The following is a 21,645-nucleotide window of genomic DNA, read 5'->3' on the forward strand; positions in this document are numbered from 1 at the left end:
GTTTTCATGAGTTTTCCTGCAGCATCATACATTTATGTGTAAATGTGTTCATGAGGTTTCCTGCCGCATCATACACTTATGTGTAAAGGTGTTTTCATGAGGTTTCCTGCAGCATCATACACTTATGTGTAAATGTGTTTTCATGAGGTTTCCTGCAGCATCATACACTTATGTGTAAAGGTGTTTTCATGAGGTTTCCTGCAGCATCATACACTTATGTGTAAAGGTGTTTTCATGAGGTTTCCTGCAGCATCATACACTTATGTGTAAATGTGTTTTCATGAGTTTTCCTGCAGCATCATACACTTATGTGTGAAGGTGTTTTCATGAGTTTTCCTGCAGCATCATACATTTATGTGTAAATGTGTTCATGAGGTTTCCTGCAGCATCATGCACTTATGTGTAAAGGTGTTTTCAGGAGGTTTCCTGCAGCATCATACACTTATGTGTAAATGTGTTTTCATGAGGTTTCCTGCAGCATCATACACTTGTGTGTAAATGTGTTTTCATGAGGTTTCCTGCAGCATCATACACTTGTGTGTAAATGTGTTTTCATGAGGTTTCCTGCAGCATCATACACTTATGTGTAAAGGTGTTTTCATGAGGTTTCCTGCAGCATCATACACTTATGTGTAAAGGTGTTTTCATGAGGTTTCCTGCAGCATCATACACTTATGTGTAAAGGTGTTTTCATGAGGTTTCCTGCAGCATCATACACTTATGTGTAAAGGTGTTTTCATGAGGTTTCCTGCAGCATCATACACTTATGTGTAAATATGTTTTCATGAGGTTTCCTGCAGCATCATACACTTATGTGTAAATGTGTTTTCTTGAGGTTTCCTGCAGCATCATACACTTATGTGTAAAGGTGTTTTCATGAGGTTTCCTGCAGCATCATACACTTATGTGTAAATGTGTTTTCATGAGGTTTCCTGCAGCATCATACACTTATGTGTAAATGTGTTTTCATGAGGTTTCCTGCAGCATCATACACTTATGTGTAAATGTTTTCATGAGGTTTCCTGCAGCATCATACACTTGTGTGTGTAAATGTGTTTTCATGAGGTTTCCTGCAGCATCATACACTTGTGTGTGTAAATGTGTTTTCATGAGGTTTCCTGCAGCATCATACACTTATGTGTAAATGTGTTTTCATGAGGTTTCCTGCAGCATCATGCACTTATGTAGAAAGTGTACCCCTGGGAAAATGTATTCATAATTTATAATATTTATATTCAAGTTCATAGATTTGATATTTATATTCTAGTTGAAAACAGCCCTGTGAGGAATTTATAGTGAAGTTCATAAAAAGTTAATAGAATTAAAATTGATGGAGAATGTCAGACTATTTCATTCAGAAAGACTGTAGGTTAGCTAGCTCATTTAAAATATCCTAAACTTTTTTTTGACCCTGCCTCCTAAAAGAACCGGAATCGAGAATCGCCAGGAATCGGAATCGGAATTGGAATCGTTCGAACTCCGATACCCAACCCTACTAATATATATCAGTGTTTTACTTTCTTTTTGCTGGACGGGGTGTTTTCGTGATTGGCTTTTTGTATGCATCATTTAGCTGCAGCTGGATTTTGTAACATTAACCCCCAAGTTTCTTGGCCACGCTGCCCTGAAACTAATCTTCCAGTGTTGCGAGTTTGAAAGTCCAAGTGTTCTTCCCCGGGAGAAAGGGACTCGGCGCAGGTTGCGCTTGTCATCTTGCTACTAAATCCTGCGCTCTGAGCTCCTCACATCCTCAACCCACACACATTTTAATTGAATACATTTAATGGCGGCACAATTGAGACAAACTGCGGAAAATCCAATTGATCAGAAAGATTTCCATAATGAATCAATGGCTAATCTAGCATGACTAATGAGGATGAATGAGGGCGTCTCGTTATTGGACACTTGTCAAGCACAATGCTGCTTTTTCCTAATACATGAGTGAACGCAATTAGAACAGCCTAATGGATCACATAAATGTCCCTTTTTTTTTGACATGCTGACCTCTCCCCTCTCCTTCTGCACAGTGTCTGCGTACGTTGGTGGGCCACACGGGCGGCGTGTGGTCGTCCCAGATGCGTGACAGCATCATCATCAGCGGCTCCACCGACCGCACACTCAAGGTCTGGAATGCAGAGACAGGAGAATGTATCCACACCCTCTACGGGCATACCTCAACCGTGCGCTGCATGCACCTACACGAGAAAAGGTATTTGCGGCACGGGGCCCGGGTGGGATGTGTTGATGGGTCGTGTCGTCCTTCCCAAGGACCTTGAGCATTCCCACTTGTACACCTTCACAGGTAGCCCCCAACAATGTCAGTAAGATAATGCCATGTCACGACAACTGCTCTCATAGGCAAGACTGGGTGTACTAAGTCCCTGCAGGATCTGGCCCCAAAGCAAGTGGACTGGAACACAAATATCAATTCATGTTGGCATCCTCGCCGTACTGTATTGGGTTGTTGCTCTACCTAGTTCATTAAACACAATGTTATTATTATTAGGGCTGCAACTAACAACTCATTTAATAATCGATTAATCTGTCGATTAATACTTCGATTATTCGATTAATAATCGGATAAAAGAGACAAACTACATTTCTATCCTTTCCAGTATTTTATTGAAAACAACAGCATACTGGCACCATGCGTATTTTGATTATTGTTTCTCAGCTGTTTGTACATGATGCAGTTTATAAATAAAGGTTTATTAAAAATAAAAAAGTAGCCTCTGCGCATGCGCATAGTATAGATCCAACGAATCGATGACTAAATTAATCGCCAACTATTTTTATAATCGATTAGTTGTTGCAGCCCTAGTTATTATACTAACAAATTACATCAAAAACGTACTTTACTGTACTTAAGGGTGTCAAACTAATTTTTACTGAGGACCACATCACAATCATGGCTTCCTATTGAAGGTTGCTTGTAACAGTATATATATATATATATATATATATATATATACATATATACGTTAGGTCAGAAAAAACACAGAGGCGTTATCATCCCTACAAGCCTGTTTCGCAGGTTTCCCTGCTTGTCAGTTATGTATGTAAAATCCTGCGAAACAGGCTTGTAGGGATGATATAGCCTCTGGGTTTTTTCTGACCTAACGTATATTCCGCTCTACCCCCGGTATTGAGCACTGTATAACGGATAATATATATATATATATATATATATATATATATATATATATATATATATATATATATATATATATATATATATATATATATATATATATATATATATATGCGTGTGTGTGTGTATGTATGTATGTATATATATATGTATATATATATACACATGTGTGTGTGTATATATATATATATGTGTATATATAAGTATATATGCGTGTGTGTGTATGTATGTGTATATATATATATATATATATATATATATATATATATATAATGCATGTATGTAATGCATGTATGTATATAGATAGATATATATATATAATGCATGTATGTAAATATATATATATATATATATATATATATATATATATATATATATATATATATATAATGCATGTATGTATGTATATATATATATATATATATATATATATATATATAATGCATATATATATAGATATATATATATCGTGTATATGATATGTGTATATGATATAAGTGTATATTATGTGTATATATGTGTGTGTATGTGTATATATATATATATATATATATATATATATATATATATATATATATATATATATCGTGTATATGATATATGTGTATATGATATGTGTATATATGTGTGTGTGTGTATATATATATATATATATATATATATATATATATATATATATATATACGCATATATATTATTGCTGGAGGATTATGGCAAAAATAATATTCACAATTGTTTTAATATTGTAATCACAGTTAATGGGGCGGTATAGCTCGGTTGGTAGAGCGGCCGTGCCAGCAACTTGAGGGTTGCAGGTTCGATCCCCGCTTCCGCCATCCTAGTCACTGCCGTTGTGTCCTTGGGCAAGACACTATACCCACCTGCTCCCAGTGCCACCCACACTGGTTTGAATGTAACTTAGATATTGGGTTTCACTATGTAAAGCGCTTTGAGTCACTTGAGAAAAAGCGCTATATAAATGTAATTCACTTCACTTCACTTCACAATTACACGATTATTCTTTTTAATTTTGAGTATTTATTGTACCACCAGAACTCAACTTTAAATGTAGTTTTAAAAAACCCTGAATATAAATTAGTAATGAACAAACCACAACAAGGAAAAATTATTTGCCTTATGGCCGTCAGCAAAGAAAACTCCATAAATTAGCTGCACCGTTTTATAAGCCGCAGGATTCAAAGCGTTGAAATACAGTAGCGGCTTATTGTCTGGACTTTACAGTAACAAGTTACATAATAAATGTTCACTTTCCCACTTGTTGCCTGCTTTAAATAAAGCCCATTTGTCTTTGTGGTTTAGGTAAATAAACACCGCGGCTATGATGCTAAAATGATTTAATCAAGCATCGTTGTATTTCTGATTTTTGTAGAAAACATTGTGATCCTCATCAGTTGGTCCCAGGCTGCACTTAAATGTCGGTCAAGTAGTTTTGGAGTAATCCTGCTGACTAAGCAACAAACAAACGGTGATAAAGACACGCTTCATTGGCCATGTTGACCTGACCTCACCTCAGAAAAAGAGCATCCTCCGAGGACAAGTTTGCATCTCATGTGAAAGTGAGCATGTGGTCTTGGCGATTAGACGGAGCCTCTTTAGTGAACCGCTGCTCGCTCGTTCAGTCACAATTACACTCAGGATGCTCAAAGTGCTCTTTTCGCCCGAGGGCCCGCCGAGGTTTTGTGTAGCGTTTGATGACTCACTGGCTGGGACGGCTGCAAGCAGACAGTGAAGAAGATGGCGGGGAGTTTTATCAATGCAGGGCCCTTTTTTCTTCATGTGGAGAGCAACTTTTATCCTGCTCGGCCCGCACGTCTTTAACGCTGATTACATGACATGCATTAAGGTGTCCATGTTCCCAGGGTGGTCACATGACATGCATTAAGGTGTCCATGTTCCCAGGGTGGTCACATGACATGCATTAAGGTGTCCATGTTCCCAGGTTTGGTCACATGACATGCATTAAGGTGTCCATGTTCCCAGGTTTGGTCACATGACATGCATTAAGGTGTCCATGTTCCCAGGGTGGTCACATGACATGCATTAAGGTGTCCATGTTCCCAGGGTGGTCACATGACATGCATTAAGGTGTCCATGTTCCCAGGTTTGGTCACATGACATGCATTAAGGTGTCCATGTTCCCAGGGTGGTCACATGACATGCATTAAGGTGTCCATGTTCCCAGGGTGGTCACATGACATGCATTAAGGTGTCCATGTTCCCAGGGTGGTCACATGACATGCATTAAGGTGTCCATGTTCCCAGGGTGGTCACATGACATGCATTAAGGTGTCCATGTTCCCAGGTTTGGTCACATGACATGCATTAAGGTGTCCATGTTCCCAGGTTTGGTCACATGACATGCATTAAGGTGTCCATGTTCCCAGGGTGGTCACATGACATGCATTAAGGTGTCCATGTTCCCAGGTTTGGTCACATGACATGCATTAAGGTGTCCATGTTCCCAGGTTTGGTCACATGACATGCATTAAGGTGTCCATGTTCCCAGGTTTGGTCACATGACATGCATTAAGGTGTCCATGTTCCCAGGGTGGTCACATGACATGCATTAAGGTGTCCATGTTCCCAGGTTTGGTCACATGACATGCATTAAGGTGTCCATGTTCCCAGGTTTGGTCACATGACATGCATTAAGGTGTCCATGTTCCCAGGGTGGTCACATGACATGCATTAAGGTGTCCATGTTCCCAGGTTTGGTCACATGACATGCATTAAGGTGTCCATGTTCCCAGGGTGGTCACATGACATGCATTAAGGTGTCCATGTTCCCAGGTTTGGTCACATGACATGCATTAAGGTGTCCATGTTCCCAGGTTTGGTCACATGACATGCATTAAGGTCACATGACATGCATTAAGGTGTCCATGTTCCCAGGTTTGGTCACATGACATGCATTAAGGTGTCCATGTTCCCAGGGTGGTCACATGACATGCATTAAGGTGTCCATGTTCCCAGGTTTGGTCACATGACATGCATTAAGGTGTCCATGTTCCCAGGGTGGTCACATGACATGCATTAAGGTGTCCATGTTCCCAGGTTTGGTCACATGACATGCATTAAGGTGTCCATGTTCCCAGGGTGGTCACATGACATGCATTAAGGTGTCCATGTTCCCAGGGTGGTCACATGACATGCATTAAGGTGTCCATGTTCCCAGGTTTGGTCACATGACATGCATTAAGGTGTCCATGTTCCCAGGGTGGTCACATGACATGCATTAAGGTGTCCATGTTCCCAGGTTTGGTCACATGACATGCATTAAGGTGTCCATGTTCCCAGGGTGGTCACATGACATGCATTAAGGTGTCCATGTTCCCAGGGTGGTCACATGACATGCATTAAGGTGTCCATGTTCCCAGGGTGGTCACATGACATGCATTAAGGTGTCCATGTTCCCAGGGTGGTCACATGACATGCATTAAGGTGTCCATGTTCCCAGGTTTGGTCACATGACATGCATTAAGGTGTCCATGTTCCCAGGTTTGGTCACATGACATGCATTAAGGTGTCCATGTTCCCAGGGTGGTCACATGACATGCATTAAGGTGTCCATGTTCCCAGGTTTGGTCACATGACATGCATTAAGGTGTCCATGTTCCCAGGTTTGGTCACATGACATGCATTAAGGTGTCCATGTTCCCAGGTTTGGTCACATGACATGCATTAAGGTGTCCATGTTCCCAGGGTGGTCACATGACATGCATTAAGGTGTCCATGTTCCCAGGTTTGGTCACATGACATGCATTAAGGTGTCCATGTTCCCAGGTTTGGTCACATGACATGCATTAAGGTGTCCATGTTCCCAGGGTGGTCACATGACATGCATTAAGGTGTCCATGTTCCCAGGTTTGGTCACATGACATGCATTAAGGTGTCCATGTTCCCAGGGTGGTCACATGACATGCATTAAGGTGTCCATGTTCCCAGGTTTGGTCACATGACATGCATTAAGGTGTCCATGTTCCCAGGTTTGGTCACATGACATGCATTAAGGTCACATGACATGCATTAAGGTGTCCATGTTCCCAGGTTTGGTCACATGACATGCATTAAGGTGTCCATGTTCCCAGGGTGGTCACATGACATGCATTAAGGTGTCCATGTTCCCAGGTTTGGTCACATGACATGCATTAAGGTGTCCATGTTCCCAGGTTTGGTCACATGACATGCATTAAGGTGTCCATGTTCCCAGGGTGGTCACATGACATGCATTAAGGTGTCCATGTTCCCAGGTTTGGTCACATGACATGCATTAAGGTGTCCATGTTCCCAGGGTGGTCACATGACATGCATTAAGGTGTCCATGTTCCCAGGGTGGTCACATGACATGCATTAAGGTGTCCATGTTCCCAGGTTTGGTCACATGACATGCATTAAGGTGTCCATGTTCCCAGGGTGGTCACATGACATGCATTAAGGTGTCCATGTTCCCAGGTTTGGTCACATGACATGCATTAAGGTCACATGACATGCATTAAGGTGTCCATGTTCCCAGGGTGGTCACATGACATGCATTAAGGTGTCCATGTTCCCAGGGTGGTCACATGACATGCATTAAGGTGTCCATGTTCCCAGGTTTGGTCACATGACATGCATTAAGGTCACATGACATGCATTAAGGTGTCCATGTTCCCAGGTTTGGTCACATGACATGCATTAAGGTGTCCATGTTCCCAGGGTGGTCACATGACATGCATTAAGATGTCCATGTTCCCAGGGTGGTCACATGACATGCATTAAGGTGTCCATGTTCCCAGGGTGGTCACATGACATGCATTAAGGTGTCCATGTTCCCAGGTTTGGTCACATGACATGCATTAAGGTGTCCATGTTCCCAGGGTGGTCACATGACATGCATTAAGGTGTCCATGTTCCCAGGTTTGGTCACATGACATGCATTAAGGTGTCCATGTTCCCAGGGTGGTCACATGACATGCATTAAGGTGTCCATGTTCCCAGGTTTGGTCACATGACATGCATTAAGGTCACATGACATGCATTAAGGTGTCCATGTTCCCAGGTTTGGTCACATGACATGCATTAAGGTGTCCATGTTCCCAGGGTGGTCACATGACATGCATTAAGGTGTCCATGTTCCCAGGGTGGTCACATGACATGCATTAAGGTGTCCATGTTCCCAGGGTGGTCACATGACATGCATTAAGGTGTCCATGTTCCCAGGGTGGTCACATGACATGCATTAAGGTGTCCATGTTCCCAGGTTTGGTCACATGACATGCATTAAGGTGTCCATGTTCCCAGGTTTGATTACATGACATGCATTAAGGTGTCCATGTTCCCAGGTTTGGTCACATGACATGCATTAAGGTGTCCATGTTCCCAGGTTGGTCACATGACATGCATTAAGGTGTCCATGTTCCCAGGTTTGGTCACATGACATGCATTAAGGTGTCCATGTCCCAGGTTTGATTACATGACATGCATTAAGGTGTCCATGTTCCCAGGTTTGGTCACATGACATGCATTAAGGTGTCCATGTTCCCAGGTTTGGTCACATGACATGCATTAAGGTGTCATGTTCCCAGGTTTGGTCACATGACATGCATTAAGGTGTCCATGTTCCCAGGTTTGGTCACATGACATGCATTAAGGTGTCCATGTTCCCAGGTTTGGTCACATGACATGCATTAAGGTGTCCATGTTCCCAGGTTTGGTCACATGACATGCATTAAGGTGTCCATGTTCCCAGGTTTGGTCACATGACATGCATTAAGGTGTCCATGTTCCCAGGTTTGGTCACATGACATGCATTAAGGTGTCCATGTTCCCAGGTTTGGTCACATGACATGCATTAAGGTGTCCATGTTCCCAGGTTTGGTCACATGACATGCATTAAGGTGTCCATGTTCCCAGGTTTGGTCACATGACATGCATTAAGGTGTCCATGTTCCCAGGTTTGGTCACATGACATGCATTAAGGTGTCCATGTTCCCAGGTTTGGTCACATGACATGCATTAAGGTGTCCATGTTCCCAGGGTGGTCACATGACATGCATTAAGGTGTCCATGTTCCCAGGTTTGGTCACATGACATGCATTAAGGTGTCCATGTTCCCAGGTTTGGTCACATGACATGCATTAAGGTGTCCATGTTCCCAGGTTTGGTCACATGACATGCATTAAGGTGTCCATGTTCCCAGGGTGGTCACATGACATGCATTAAGGTGTCCATGTTCCCAGGTTTGGTCACATGACATGCATTAAGGTGTCCATGTTCCCAGGGTGGTCACATGACATGCATTAAGGTGTCCATGTTCCCAGGTTTGGTCACATGACATGCATTAAGGTCACATGACATGCATTAAGGTGTCCATGTTCCCAGGTTTGGTCACATGACATGCATTAAGGTGTCCATGTTCCCAGGTTTGATTACATGACATGCATTAAGGTGTCCATGTTCCCAGGTTTGGTCACATGACATGCATTAAGGTGTCCATGTTCCCAGGTTTGGTCACATGACATGCATTAAGGTGTCCATGTTCCCAGGTTTGGTCACATGACATGCATTAAGGTGTCCATGTTCCCAGGTTTGGTCACATGACATGCATTAAGGTGTCCATGTTCCCAGGTTTGGTCACATGACATGCATTAAGGTGTCCATGTTCCCAGGTTTGATTACATGACATGCATTAAGGTGTCCATGTTCCCAGGGTGGTCACATGACATGCATTAAGGTGTCCATGTTCCAAGGTTTGGTCACATGACATGCATTAAGGTGTCCATGTTCCCAGGTTTGGTCACATGACATGCATTAAGGTGTCCATGTTCCCAGGTTTGGTCACATGACATGCATTAAGGTGTCCATGTTCCCAGGGTGGTCACATGACATGCATTAAGGTGTCCATGTTCCAAGGTTTGGTCACATGACATGCATTAAGGTGTCCATGTTCCCAGGTTTGGTCACATGACATGCATTAAGGTGTCCATGTTCCCAGGTTTGGTCACATGACATGCATTAAGGTGTCCATGTTCCCAGGGTGGTCACATGACATGCATTAAGGTGTCCATGTTCCCAGGTTTGATTACATGACATGCATTAAGGTGTCCATGTTCCCAGGTTTGGTCACATGACATGCATTAAGGTGTCCATGTTCCCAGGTTTGGTCACATGACATGCATTAAGGTGTCCATGTTCCCAGGTTTGGTCACATGACATGCATTAAGGTGTCCATGTTCCCAGGTTTGGTCACATGACATGCATTAAGGTGTCCATGTTCCCAGGGTGGTCACATGACATGCATTAAGGTGTCCATGTTCCAAGGTTTGGTCACATGACATGCATTAAGGTCACATGACATGCATTAAGGTGTCCATGTTCCCAGGTTTGGTCACATGACATGCATTAAGGTGTCCATGTTCCCAGGTTTGATTACATGACATGCATTAAGGTGTCCATGTTCCCAGGTTTGGTCACATGACATGCATTAAGGTGTCCATGTTCCCAGGGTGGTCACATGACATGCATTAAGGTGTCCATGTTCCCAGGTTTGGTCACATGACATGCATTAAGGTCACATGACATGCATTAAGGTGTCCATGTTCCCAGGTTTGGTCACATGACATGCATTAAGGTGTCCATGTTCCCAGGTTTGATTACATGACATGCATTAAGGTGTCCATGTTCCCAGGTTTGGTCACATGACATGCATTAAGGTGTCCATGTTCCCAGGTTTGGTCACATGACATGCATTAAGGTGTCCATGTTCCCAGGTTTGGTCACATGACATGCATTAAGGTGTCCATGTTCCCAGGTTTGATTACATGACATGCATTAAGGTGTCCATGTTCCCAGGTTTGGTCACATGACATGCATTAAGGTGTCCATGTTCCCAGGTTTGGTCACATGACATGCATTAAGGTGTCCATGTTCCCAGGTTTGGTCACATGACATGCATTAAGGTGTCCATGTTCCCAGGTTTGGTCACATGACATGCATTAAGGTGTCCATGTTCCCAGGGTGGTCACATGACATGCATTAAGGTGTCCATGTTCCCAGGTTTGGTCACATGACATGCATTAAGGTCACATGACATGCATTAAGGTGTCCATGTTCCCAGGTTTGGTCACATGACATGCATTAAGGTGTCCATGTTCCCAGGTTTGGTCACATGACATGCATTAAGGTGTCCATGTTCCCAGGTTTGGTCACATGACATGCATTAAGGTGTCCATGTTCCCAGGTTTGGTCACATGACATGCATTAAGGTGTCCATGTTCCCAGGTTTGGTCACATGACATGCATTAAGGTGTCCATGTTCCCAGGTTTGGTCACATGACATGCATTAAGGTGTCCATGTTCCCAGGTTTGGTCACATGACATGCATTAAGGTGTCCATGTTCCCAGGTTTGGTCACATGACATGCATTAAGGTGTCCATGTTCCCAGGTTTGGTCACATGACATGCATTAAGGTGTCCATGTTCCCAGGTTTGGTCACATGACATGCATTAAGGTGTCCATGTTCCCAGGTTTGGTCACATGACATGCATTAAGGTGTCCATGTTCCCAGGTTTGGTCACATGACATGCATTAAGGTGTCCATGTTCCCAGGGTGGTCACATGACATGCATTAAGGTGTCCATGTTCCCAGGTTTGGTCACATGACATGCATTAAGGTGTCCATGTTCCCAGGTTTGGTCACATGACATGCATTAAGGTGTCCATGTTCCCAGGTTTGGTCACATGACATGCATTAAGGTGTCCATGTTCCCAGGGTGGTCACATGACATGCATTAAGGTGTCCATGTTCCCAGGTTTGGTCACATGACATGCATTAAGGTGTCCATGTTCCCAGGTTTGGTCACATGACATGCATTAAGGTGTCCATGTTCCCAGGTTTGGTCACATGACATGCATTAAGGTGTCCATGTTCCCAGGTTTGGTCACATGACATGCATTAAGGTGTCCATGTTCCCAGGTTTGGTCACATGACATGCATTAAGGTCACATGACATGCATTAAGGTGTCCATGTTCCCAGGTTTGGTCACATGACATGCATTAAGGTCACATGACATGCATTAAGGTGTCCATGTTCCCAGGTTTGGTCACATGACATGCATTAAGGTGTCCATGTTCCCAGGTTTGGTCACATGACATGCATTAAGGTCACATGACATGCATTAAGGTGTCCATGTTCCCAGGTTTGGTCACATGACATGCATTAAGGTGTCCATGTTCCCAGGTTTGGTCACATGACATGCATTAAGGTGTCCATGTTCCCAGGGTGGTCACATGACATGCATTAAGGTGTCCATGTTCCCAGGTTTGGTCACATGACATGCATTAAGGTGTCCATGTTCCCAGGTTTGGTCACATGACATGCATTAAGGTGTCCATGTTCCCAGGTTTGGTCACATGACATGCATTAAGGTGTCCATGTTCCCAGGTTTGGTCACATGACATGCATTAAGGTGTCCATGTTCCCAGGTTTGGTCACATGACATGCATTAAGGTCACATGACATGCATTAAGGTGTCCATGTTCCCAGGTTTGGTCACATGACATGCATTAAGGTCACATGACATGCATTAAGGTGTCCATGTTCCCAGGTTTGGTCACATGACATGCATTAAGGTGTCCATGTTCCCAGGTTTGGTCACATGACATGCATTAAGGTCACATGACATGCATTAAGGTGTCCATGTTCCCAGGTTTGGTCACATGACATGCATTAAGGTGTCCATGTTCCCAGGTTTGGTCACATGACATGCATTAAGGTCACATGACATGCATTAAGGTGTCCATGTTCCCAGGGTGGTCACATGACATGCATTAAGGTGTCCATGTTCCCAGGTTTGGTCACATGACATGCATTAAGGTGTCCATGTTCCCAGGTTTGGTCACATGACATGCATTAAGGTGTCCATGTTCCCAGGTTTGGTCACATGACATGCATTAAGGTGTCCATGTTCCCAGGGTGGTCAGTGGCTCCCGGGACGCCACCCTTCGCGTGTGGGACATCGAGACAGGCCAGTGTTTACACGTCCTCATGGGCCACGTGGCAGCCGTGCGCTGCGTCCAGTATGACGGCCGGCGCGTGGTCAGCGGTGCCTACGACTTCATGGTCAAAGTCTGGGACCCCGAGACGGAGACCTGCCTCCACACGCTGCAGGGCCACACCAACAGAGTGTACTCGCTACAGGTGGGCCCGCCTCCATGACAAACAACAGCATGACATACAATAGCATGACAAACAACAACATGACATACAACAACAGCATGACATACAACAACATGACAAACAACAACATGACATACAACAACAGCATGACATACAACAACATGACAAACAACAACATGACATACAACAGCATGACATACAACAACATGACAAACAACAACATGACATACAACAACAGCATGACATACAACAACATGACATACAACAACAGCATGACATACAACAACATGACATACAATAGCATGACATACAACAACATGACAAACAACAGCATGACATACAACAACATGACATACAACAACAGCATGACATACAACAACATGACATACAACAACATGACATACAACAACATGACAAACAACAGCATGACATACAACAACATGACAAACAACAGCATGACATACAACAACATGACATACAACAACATGACATACAACAACATGACAAACAACAGCATGACATACAACAGCATGACATACAACAACATGACATACAACAACAGCATGACATACAACAACAGCATGACATACAACAACAACATGACATACAACAGCTTGACATACAACAACATGACATACAACAGCATGACATACAATAGCATGACATACAACAGCATGACATACAACAACATGACAAACAACAACATGACATACAACAACAGCATGACATACAACAACATGACAAACAACAACATGACATACAACAGCATGACATACAACAACATGACAAACAACAACATGACATACAACAACAGCATGACATACAACAACATGACATACAACAACAGCATGACATACAACAACATGACATACAATAGCATGACATACAACAACATGACAAACAACAGCATGACATACAACAACATGACATACAACAACAGCATGACATACAACAACATGACATACAACAACATGACATACAACAACATGACAAACAACAGCATGACATACAACAACATGACATACAACAACATGACAAACAACAGCATGACATACAACAACATGACATACAACAACATGACATACAACAACATGACAAACAACAGCATGACATACAACAGCATGACATACAACAACATGACATACAACAACAGCATGACATACAACAACAACATGACATACAACAGCATGACATACAACAACATGACATACAACAACAGCATGACATACAACAACAACATGACATACAACAACAGCATGCCATACAACAACAACATTACATACAACAGCATGACATACAACAACGTGACATACAACAACATGACATACAACAACATGACATACAACAGCATGACATACAACAGCATGACATACAACAGCATGACATACAACAGCATGACATACAACAACAGCATGACATACAACAACAGCATGACATACAACAGCATGACATACAACAACATGACATACAACAGCATGACATACAACATGACATACAACAGCATGACATACAACATGACATACAACAGCATGACATACAACAACATGACATACAACAGCATGACATACAACAACATGACATACAACAACATGACATACAACAGCATGACATACAACATGACATACAACAGCATGACATACAACATGACATACAACAACATGACATACAACAGCATGACATACAACAGCATGACATACAACAACAGCATGACATACAACAACAGCATGACATACAACAACAACATGACATACAACAGCATGACATACAACAACATGACATACAACAACAGCATGACATACAACAACAACATGACATACAACAGCAGCATGACATACAACAACAACATGACATACAACAACATGACATACAACAGCATGACATACAACAGCATGACATACAACAACATGACATACAACAGCATGACATACAACAGCATGACATACAACAGCATGACATACAACAACAGCATGACATACAACAGCATGACATACAACAGCATGACATACAACATGACATACAACAGCATGACATACAACATGACATACAACAGCATGACATACAACAACATGACATACAACAACATGACATACAACAGCATGACATACAACAGCATGACATACAACATGACATACAACAGCATGACATACAACAGCATGACATACAACATGACATACAACAACATGACATACAACAGCATGACATACAACAGCATGACATACAACAACATGACATACAACATGACATACAACAACATGACATACAACAACATGACATACAACAACATGACATACAACAACATGACATACAACAACATGACATACAACAGCATGACATACAACAACATGACATACAACAGCATGACATACAACAGCATGACATACAACATGACATACAACATGACATACAACAACATGACATACAACAGCATGACATACAACAACATGACATACAACAGCATGACATACAACAGCATGACATACAACATGACATACAACAGCATGACATACAACAGCATGACATACAACATGACATACAACAACATGACATACAACAGCATGACATACAACAACATGACATACAACAACATGACATACAACAACATGACATACAACAACATGACATACAACAGCATGACATACAACAACATGACATACAACAACATGACATACAACAACATGACATACAACAACATGACATACAACAACATGACATACAACAGCATGACATACAACAACATGACATACAACATGACATACAACAGCATGACATACAACAGCATGACATACAACAACATGACATACAACAACATGACATACAACAACATGACATACAACAACATGACATACAACAGCATGACATACAACAGCATGACATACAACAACATGACATACAACAGCATGACATACAACAACATGACATACAACAACATGACAAAGAACAGCATGACATACAACAACATGACATACAACAACATGACATACAACAACAACATGACATACAACAACAGAATGACATACAACAACAAGACAAAGAACAGCATGACATACAACAACATGACATACAACAGCATGACATACAACAACATGACATACAACAGCATGACATACAACAGCATGACAAACATGCAGAGGGGCTGACGTGGTCTTTGTTTGTCAGTTTGATGGGATCCACGTGGTGAGCGGCTCCCTGGACACGTCCATCCGGGTGTGGGACGTGGAGACGGGCAACTGCATCCACACGCTGACAGGACACCAGTCTCTCACCAGCGGCATGGAGCTGAAAGACAACATCCTGGTCTCGGGCAACGCAGACTCCACCGTCAAGATCTGGGACATCAAGACCGGACAGTGTCTGCAGACGCTGCAAGGTCAGTAGTGTCACGTGTGATTGGTATCACTCCATCGCACTCATTAATGATGGTATCGGCATCAATAAAGCTGTTAGGAACATCCCTCCTTAGACTTGTCTGGTGCACACTTCCAGAGTATGTGTACAATTTGTGTTGTGTTGTGTTGTGTGCAAACAAAGGTTGTGTGTCCGTGCACAGATCTTCTCTATCTCACAGGAAGTTGCCAAAAAAGGCCAAAGTGCCCCTCCCCCACCCCCTAAACGCCCTCATTAGCAAACAGCGTCCGTGTTTACGAGGGCTCCCTAAACGCCACACAAAAGGGGGTCCTGGTGGGTGACGTTAATGTCTGAGGGGGAGGGGCTTTGTCGGCGCTATAATGAGGTCAGTGGACAATATCACTGTCTTTTATTGGGACACAATAGAAGACTGAACACTGTAGTTTACACTGATAAACACGTCTTTGAACTCACCATACACAATATTCTTACGCTTGTAATTGTATTTTCTTTTGTGGGTTTCATGTTCATCTTTTCAAGTCACTCAGGGCAAAGGGAGGCGTCGCCATCTTGACTTGAAGGGTTAAAAAAAAAAAAAGCCCATAGACAACAGTTGCTGCAACAGGCGTAACCCGGACAACAACAACAACAACAACGCAGGACTCGTCTCATCATTGTGACAGGCGGCTAGCAGCTAACTATGTGTCTCCATACACAGTGTGGAGCCTCCCCTAAGTTAATAATAATCACTTACATTACAACAAATAAATCATGTATGTGTATCTTAAGTAGCGGTATCTTTAGTAGTACTGTAACCCAGTATAGTCCTGCTGCCTGAGGCTGAGCCAATCAGAGGCCACCATACTCTGATGGGTGTGGTCTCAACTAAATTACTAGGACCACACTTTTCATCTTTGTCATCATTTCCCTGCTTGAAAGTTAAAGTAGCAATGATAGTCACACACACACACACTAGGTGTGGTGAAAGTTGTCCTCTGCATTCGACCCATCCCGTTGTTCACCCCCTGGGAGGTGAGGGGAGCAGTGGGCAGCAGCAGTGCCGCGCCCAGGAATCATTTTTGGTGATTTAACCCCCAATTCCAAGCCTTGATGCTGAGTGCCAAGCAGGGAGGTAATGGCTCCCATTTTTATAGTCTTTGGTATGACTCGGCCGGGGTTTGAACCCACGACTTACCCATCTCAGGGCGGACACTCTAACCCAGGGGTGTCAAACTCAAATACAGAGTGGGCCAAAATGTAAAACTGAAACAAGCCGCGGTCCAAGGTTGAACAAATTAACTTTTTAATAGGGACCCAAACAAGTTTTGAACAAGCAAGGCTTGTATAACTTTATAGTGACATGCAAAATCCACTTTCAAATAATAATGACAAAATATCAATGGCATATCAAATACAATTTAGATAAAAATGGAATGCCTCTTTTCTATTTGCAGCCTTCTGAGGTAAATATCAACATTAACTTTTTCCACAGGCTAATAAATTTGAAAATAAAATAATGAATAAAACAACCATTCAGGACTTTAAACGGCTCAGTTTGCAACACACTGATCTAATCTGATGTGCCCAAGCCAGATACTTCATTCATGTCGGGGCTCAGGCTTTGAGCTGAGGCAACCTTCATTATCCAACCAAGGTGTTCATCAGTCATTATATCTCGTATTCCACAGTCTTGGGGGCGTGTCTTACAGGCACTGCCTTTAACAACCTCTACGAGGTGTCGTCACGTCCGCTTTTCATCCGTTCTAACATCGTTCAGACCCAGTCACATGATATGTGCGGCTTCTGTACGCACACACATGTGAATGCAAGTCATACTTGATCAACAGCGATACAGGTTACAGTGAGGGTGGCCGTATAAACAACTTTAACACTGTTACAAATATGCGCCACACTGTGAACCCACACCAAACAAGAATGACAAACACATTTCGGGAGAACATCCGCACCGTAACACAACATAAACACAACACAACAAATACCCAGAACCCTTTGCAGCACTAACTCTCCCGGGACGCTACCAAATACACCCCCCGCTACCACCAAACCCCCCCCCTTGTGTGTGCGTGCAGAAGCCGCACATACTATGTGACTGGGCCAGCACTCGTTGGACTGGATGAAAAGAGGACGTGACGATTTTCGGGAGGGTCACTGAAATTTGGGAGTCTCCCAGGAGGGTTAGCAAGTATGAGAATTAGCGGTGAATGCGGTGTTACCGCGGCACCGCCGCTGAATATAATTGGTGGGCCAGCTCTAGTTAGGGACCGAATGTCCCTTTTGGGACAGAGGACCCTATTGAAGTTGTAAGGTTTTATTATGATTTTTTTTTTAATTATTATACTTTGTTATACCGCCGCTTCTTTGAGCTGTAGTTTGACCCCCTTAACATGCTTCAAAACTCACCATATTTGGCACACACATCAGGACTGGTGAAAATTGCAATCTAATAAAAAAAAACCTAGCCCCAAAACTCAAAATTGCGCTCTAGCGCCCCCTAGGAAAAAACACAGACAAAACTGCTTGTAACTTCCGGTAGGAATGTCGTAGAGACATGAAACAAAAACCTCTATATAGGTCTCACTTAGACCTAGATTTCATACACTGACTTCAGCAAAAATCAACAGGAAGTTGGCAATTCCCCCTTCAAAACAAAAGTTTTGTAAAAACAGTCACTTTCGCCTCTTTGAGCTATAATTTGACGCCTTTAACATGCTTCAAAACTCACCAAACTGGACACACACATCAGGACTGGCAAAAATTGCGATCTAATGAAAAAACTCAACCCCAAAACTCAAAATTGCGCTCTAGCGCCCCCTAGGACGAAAACACAGACAAAACTGCTCCTAGGAAGAAAACACAGACAAAACTGCCTGTAACTTCCAGCAAAAATGTCTTAGAGACATGAAACAAAAACTTCTATGTTAGGTCTCACTTAGACCTACATTTCATACACTGACAACCCCCAGCAAAAATCAACAGGAAGTTTGCAATTCTCCCTTCAAAACAAAAGTTTTCTAAAAAAAACGGTCACCTTTTTTCAAACATTATCTCCTCTGAGCGCGTTTGTCGTGTCGGCTTCAAACTAGCACAGGAGAGAGATTGAATCCTTCTGATTAAAAGTTGACCAAAGAGTTTTGATTACTGCTCTGGTTTGGATTTGATGTGCCTTCAAAGTCGGTCCCATCCATCGCTGCTTGCAGCTTTAATGTTCATTTGATATCGCCTCAAGGGCCAAGCGGGCCAGAGTTTGACACCCGTGCTCTAACCACCAGGCCACTGAGTAGGTAGGTATCGGCATCAAAGCGCTTCATTTAGGCCCGAAATGTCCCTCCAAAGTTGTCCTGTCGCCGTGGCGACCGCACTAACCGAGTCCTGTCCCCCCGCCCAGGTCCGCACAAGCACCAGAGCGCCGTCACGTGCCTGCAGTTCAACAAGAACTTTGTGATCACGAGCTCGGACGACGGCACGGTCAAACTGTGGGACCTGAAGACGGGCGAGTTCATCCGCAACCTGGTGACGCTGGAGAGCGGCGGCAGCGGCGGCGTGGTGTGGCGCATCCGGGCCTCCAACACCAAGCTGGTGTGCGCCGTGGGCAGCCGCAACGGCACCGAGGAGACCAAGCTGCTGGTGCTGGACTTTGACGTGGACATGAAGTGAGGGCGCCGCACCCCGCTGGTGGAGGCGGGGCTGAGGTGAGGCCACACCCACACGCGGGGCGGGGGCGGGGCTTGGAGGATTGATGTACAGAGAGATATTATTTTTGGAAGACACTTAAGGCCCGCCCACTCACGCCACGGGGGAGGAGTTTCAAGTTTGCTGTCGTTCCCTTCTTGACACCGCTGTGAATTGGCGTCACGTACAAAAGGTTCCCCGGTTTGTTTCACGTCCCAGTATTAGAACCCTCGTCCCGTCTTCTCGAGACTCCGCCTCCACGAGCCGCCCCGCCGGTTTGCGCCGACTCGACACTTCCAGCCCCTCCCCCCACCCCCCGTGGCCAAACTGTATCAATGCTGCTAGACCAAGAGGCGTGGGGACGCAAAGAGTTGCCGTGACGTTTTAGTCCCAGGCCAAATTCCAAACAAGAAAAAAAAAAAAAAAAAAAAGATAACATCGTACAGTTTTGTTGTTTTTTTGCCACTGAAACTTGAGCCAAACGTGCCTCTAGGAGGCGGAGAGAGAGAGAGGTCAGAGGTCGGCAGGGGACGGACACGGTGCATGAGTGTTAAAGGAGGCGTGCCCCGTTCAAAGATGTCCCACCACACGGACTTCAAAGTGTTGCTGGACTAAAAGAAAAAGGGACACCTTTGTAGCCAAACTGTGGGCCAGTCCCATGATGAAGTGTGAAAGTGGTTCAACACTGTATAGAAAACAACAATCGTTAATTTATCGTCTGGTTGGACCAATCAGATTTGGGTTTTTGTTCCTGTAAAGAAAAAGCAAAAGAGGACTCGGCAGACAAGAAAAAAAAACCTTAAAGGGATCGTGTCTTTGTTTCATTCACTTAGAATTTTATTTTCTTATAACTTAAAGTGCAATAAAATGTGGGTTTTGTTTTTTTCTTTTGTTCATTTCAAGCAAATCCGTTGTCTGTTTTGTTACTCGTGTGAAGGAATCTTCTCTGTTGAATAAAGCAAATTATTTGGGTCGTTGTCTTCCACGCACTTCTTTCTCTCCATGCCCTCAGTCTCCTCTGGGATAGACTCTGTCTACTAAATGATGTTGCTGCAGGATACTACTCCACACTCTCTACTTGACTGTGTCCACTAAATGATGTTGCTGCAGGATACTACTCCACACTCTCTACTTGACTGTGTCTACTAAATAATGTTGCTGCAGGATACTACTCCACACTCTCTACTTGACTGTGTCTACTAAATAATGTTGCTGCAGGATACTACTCCACACTCTCTACTTGACTGTGTCTACTGAATGATGTTGCTGCAGGATACTAC

The 21,645-nt window shown here is 43.2% G+C and overlaps 1 protein-coding gene across 1 annotated transcript in view; it reads left to right on the top strand.

Moving 5' to 3' along the window:
• fbxw7 (F-box and WD repeat domain containing 7) overlaps positions 1 to 21,338 on the top strand; it is a 116,328-nt gene extending 94,990 nt beyond the window's left edge. Inside the window, exons 8-11 of the mRNA XM_062033444.1 lie at positions 2,028 to 2,209; positions 13,126 to 13,351; positions 16,487 to 16,697; positions 20,082 to 21,338. Of these exons, the coding sequence (XP_061889428.1) occupies positions 2,028 to 2,209; positions 13,126 to 13,351; positions 16,487 to 16,697; positions 20,082 to 20,350 (888 nt within the window). The 3' untranslated portion in view covers positions 20,351 to 21,338. The remainder of the gene's footprint in view (positions 1 to 2,027; positions 2,210 to 13,125; positions 13,352 to 16,486; positions 16,698 to 20,081) is intronic.
• Positions 21,339 to 21,645: the final 307 nt, after the last annotated feature.

Source organism: Entelurus aequoreus, linkage group LG22 (assembly GCF_033978785.1).
Source record: "Entelurus aequoreus isolate RoL-2023_Sb linkage group LG22, RoL_Eaeq_v1.1, whole genome shotgun sequence".
NCBI classification, from domain to species: domain Eukaryota; kingdom Metazoa; phylum Chordata; class Actinopteri; order Syngnathiformes; family Syngnathidae; genus Entelurus; species Entelurus aequoreus.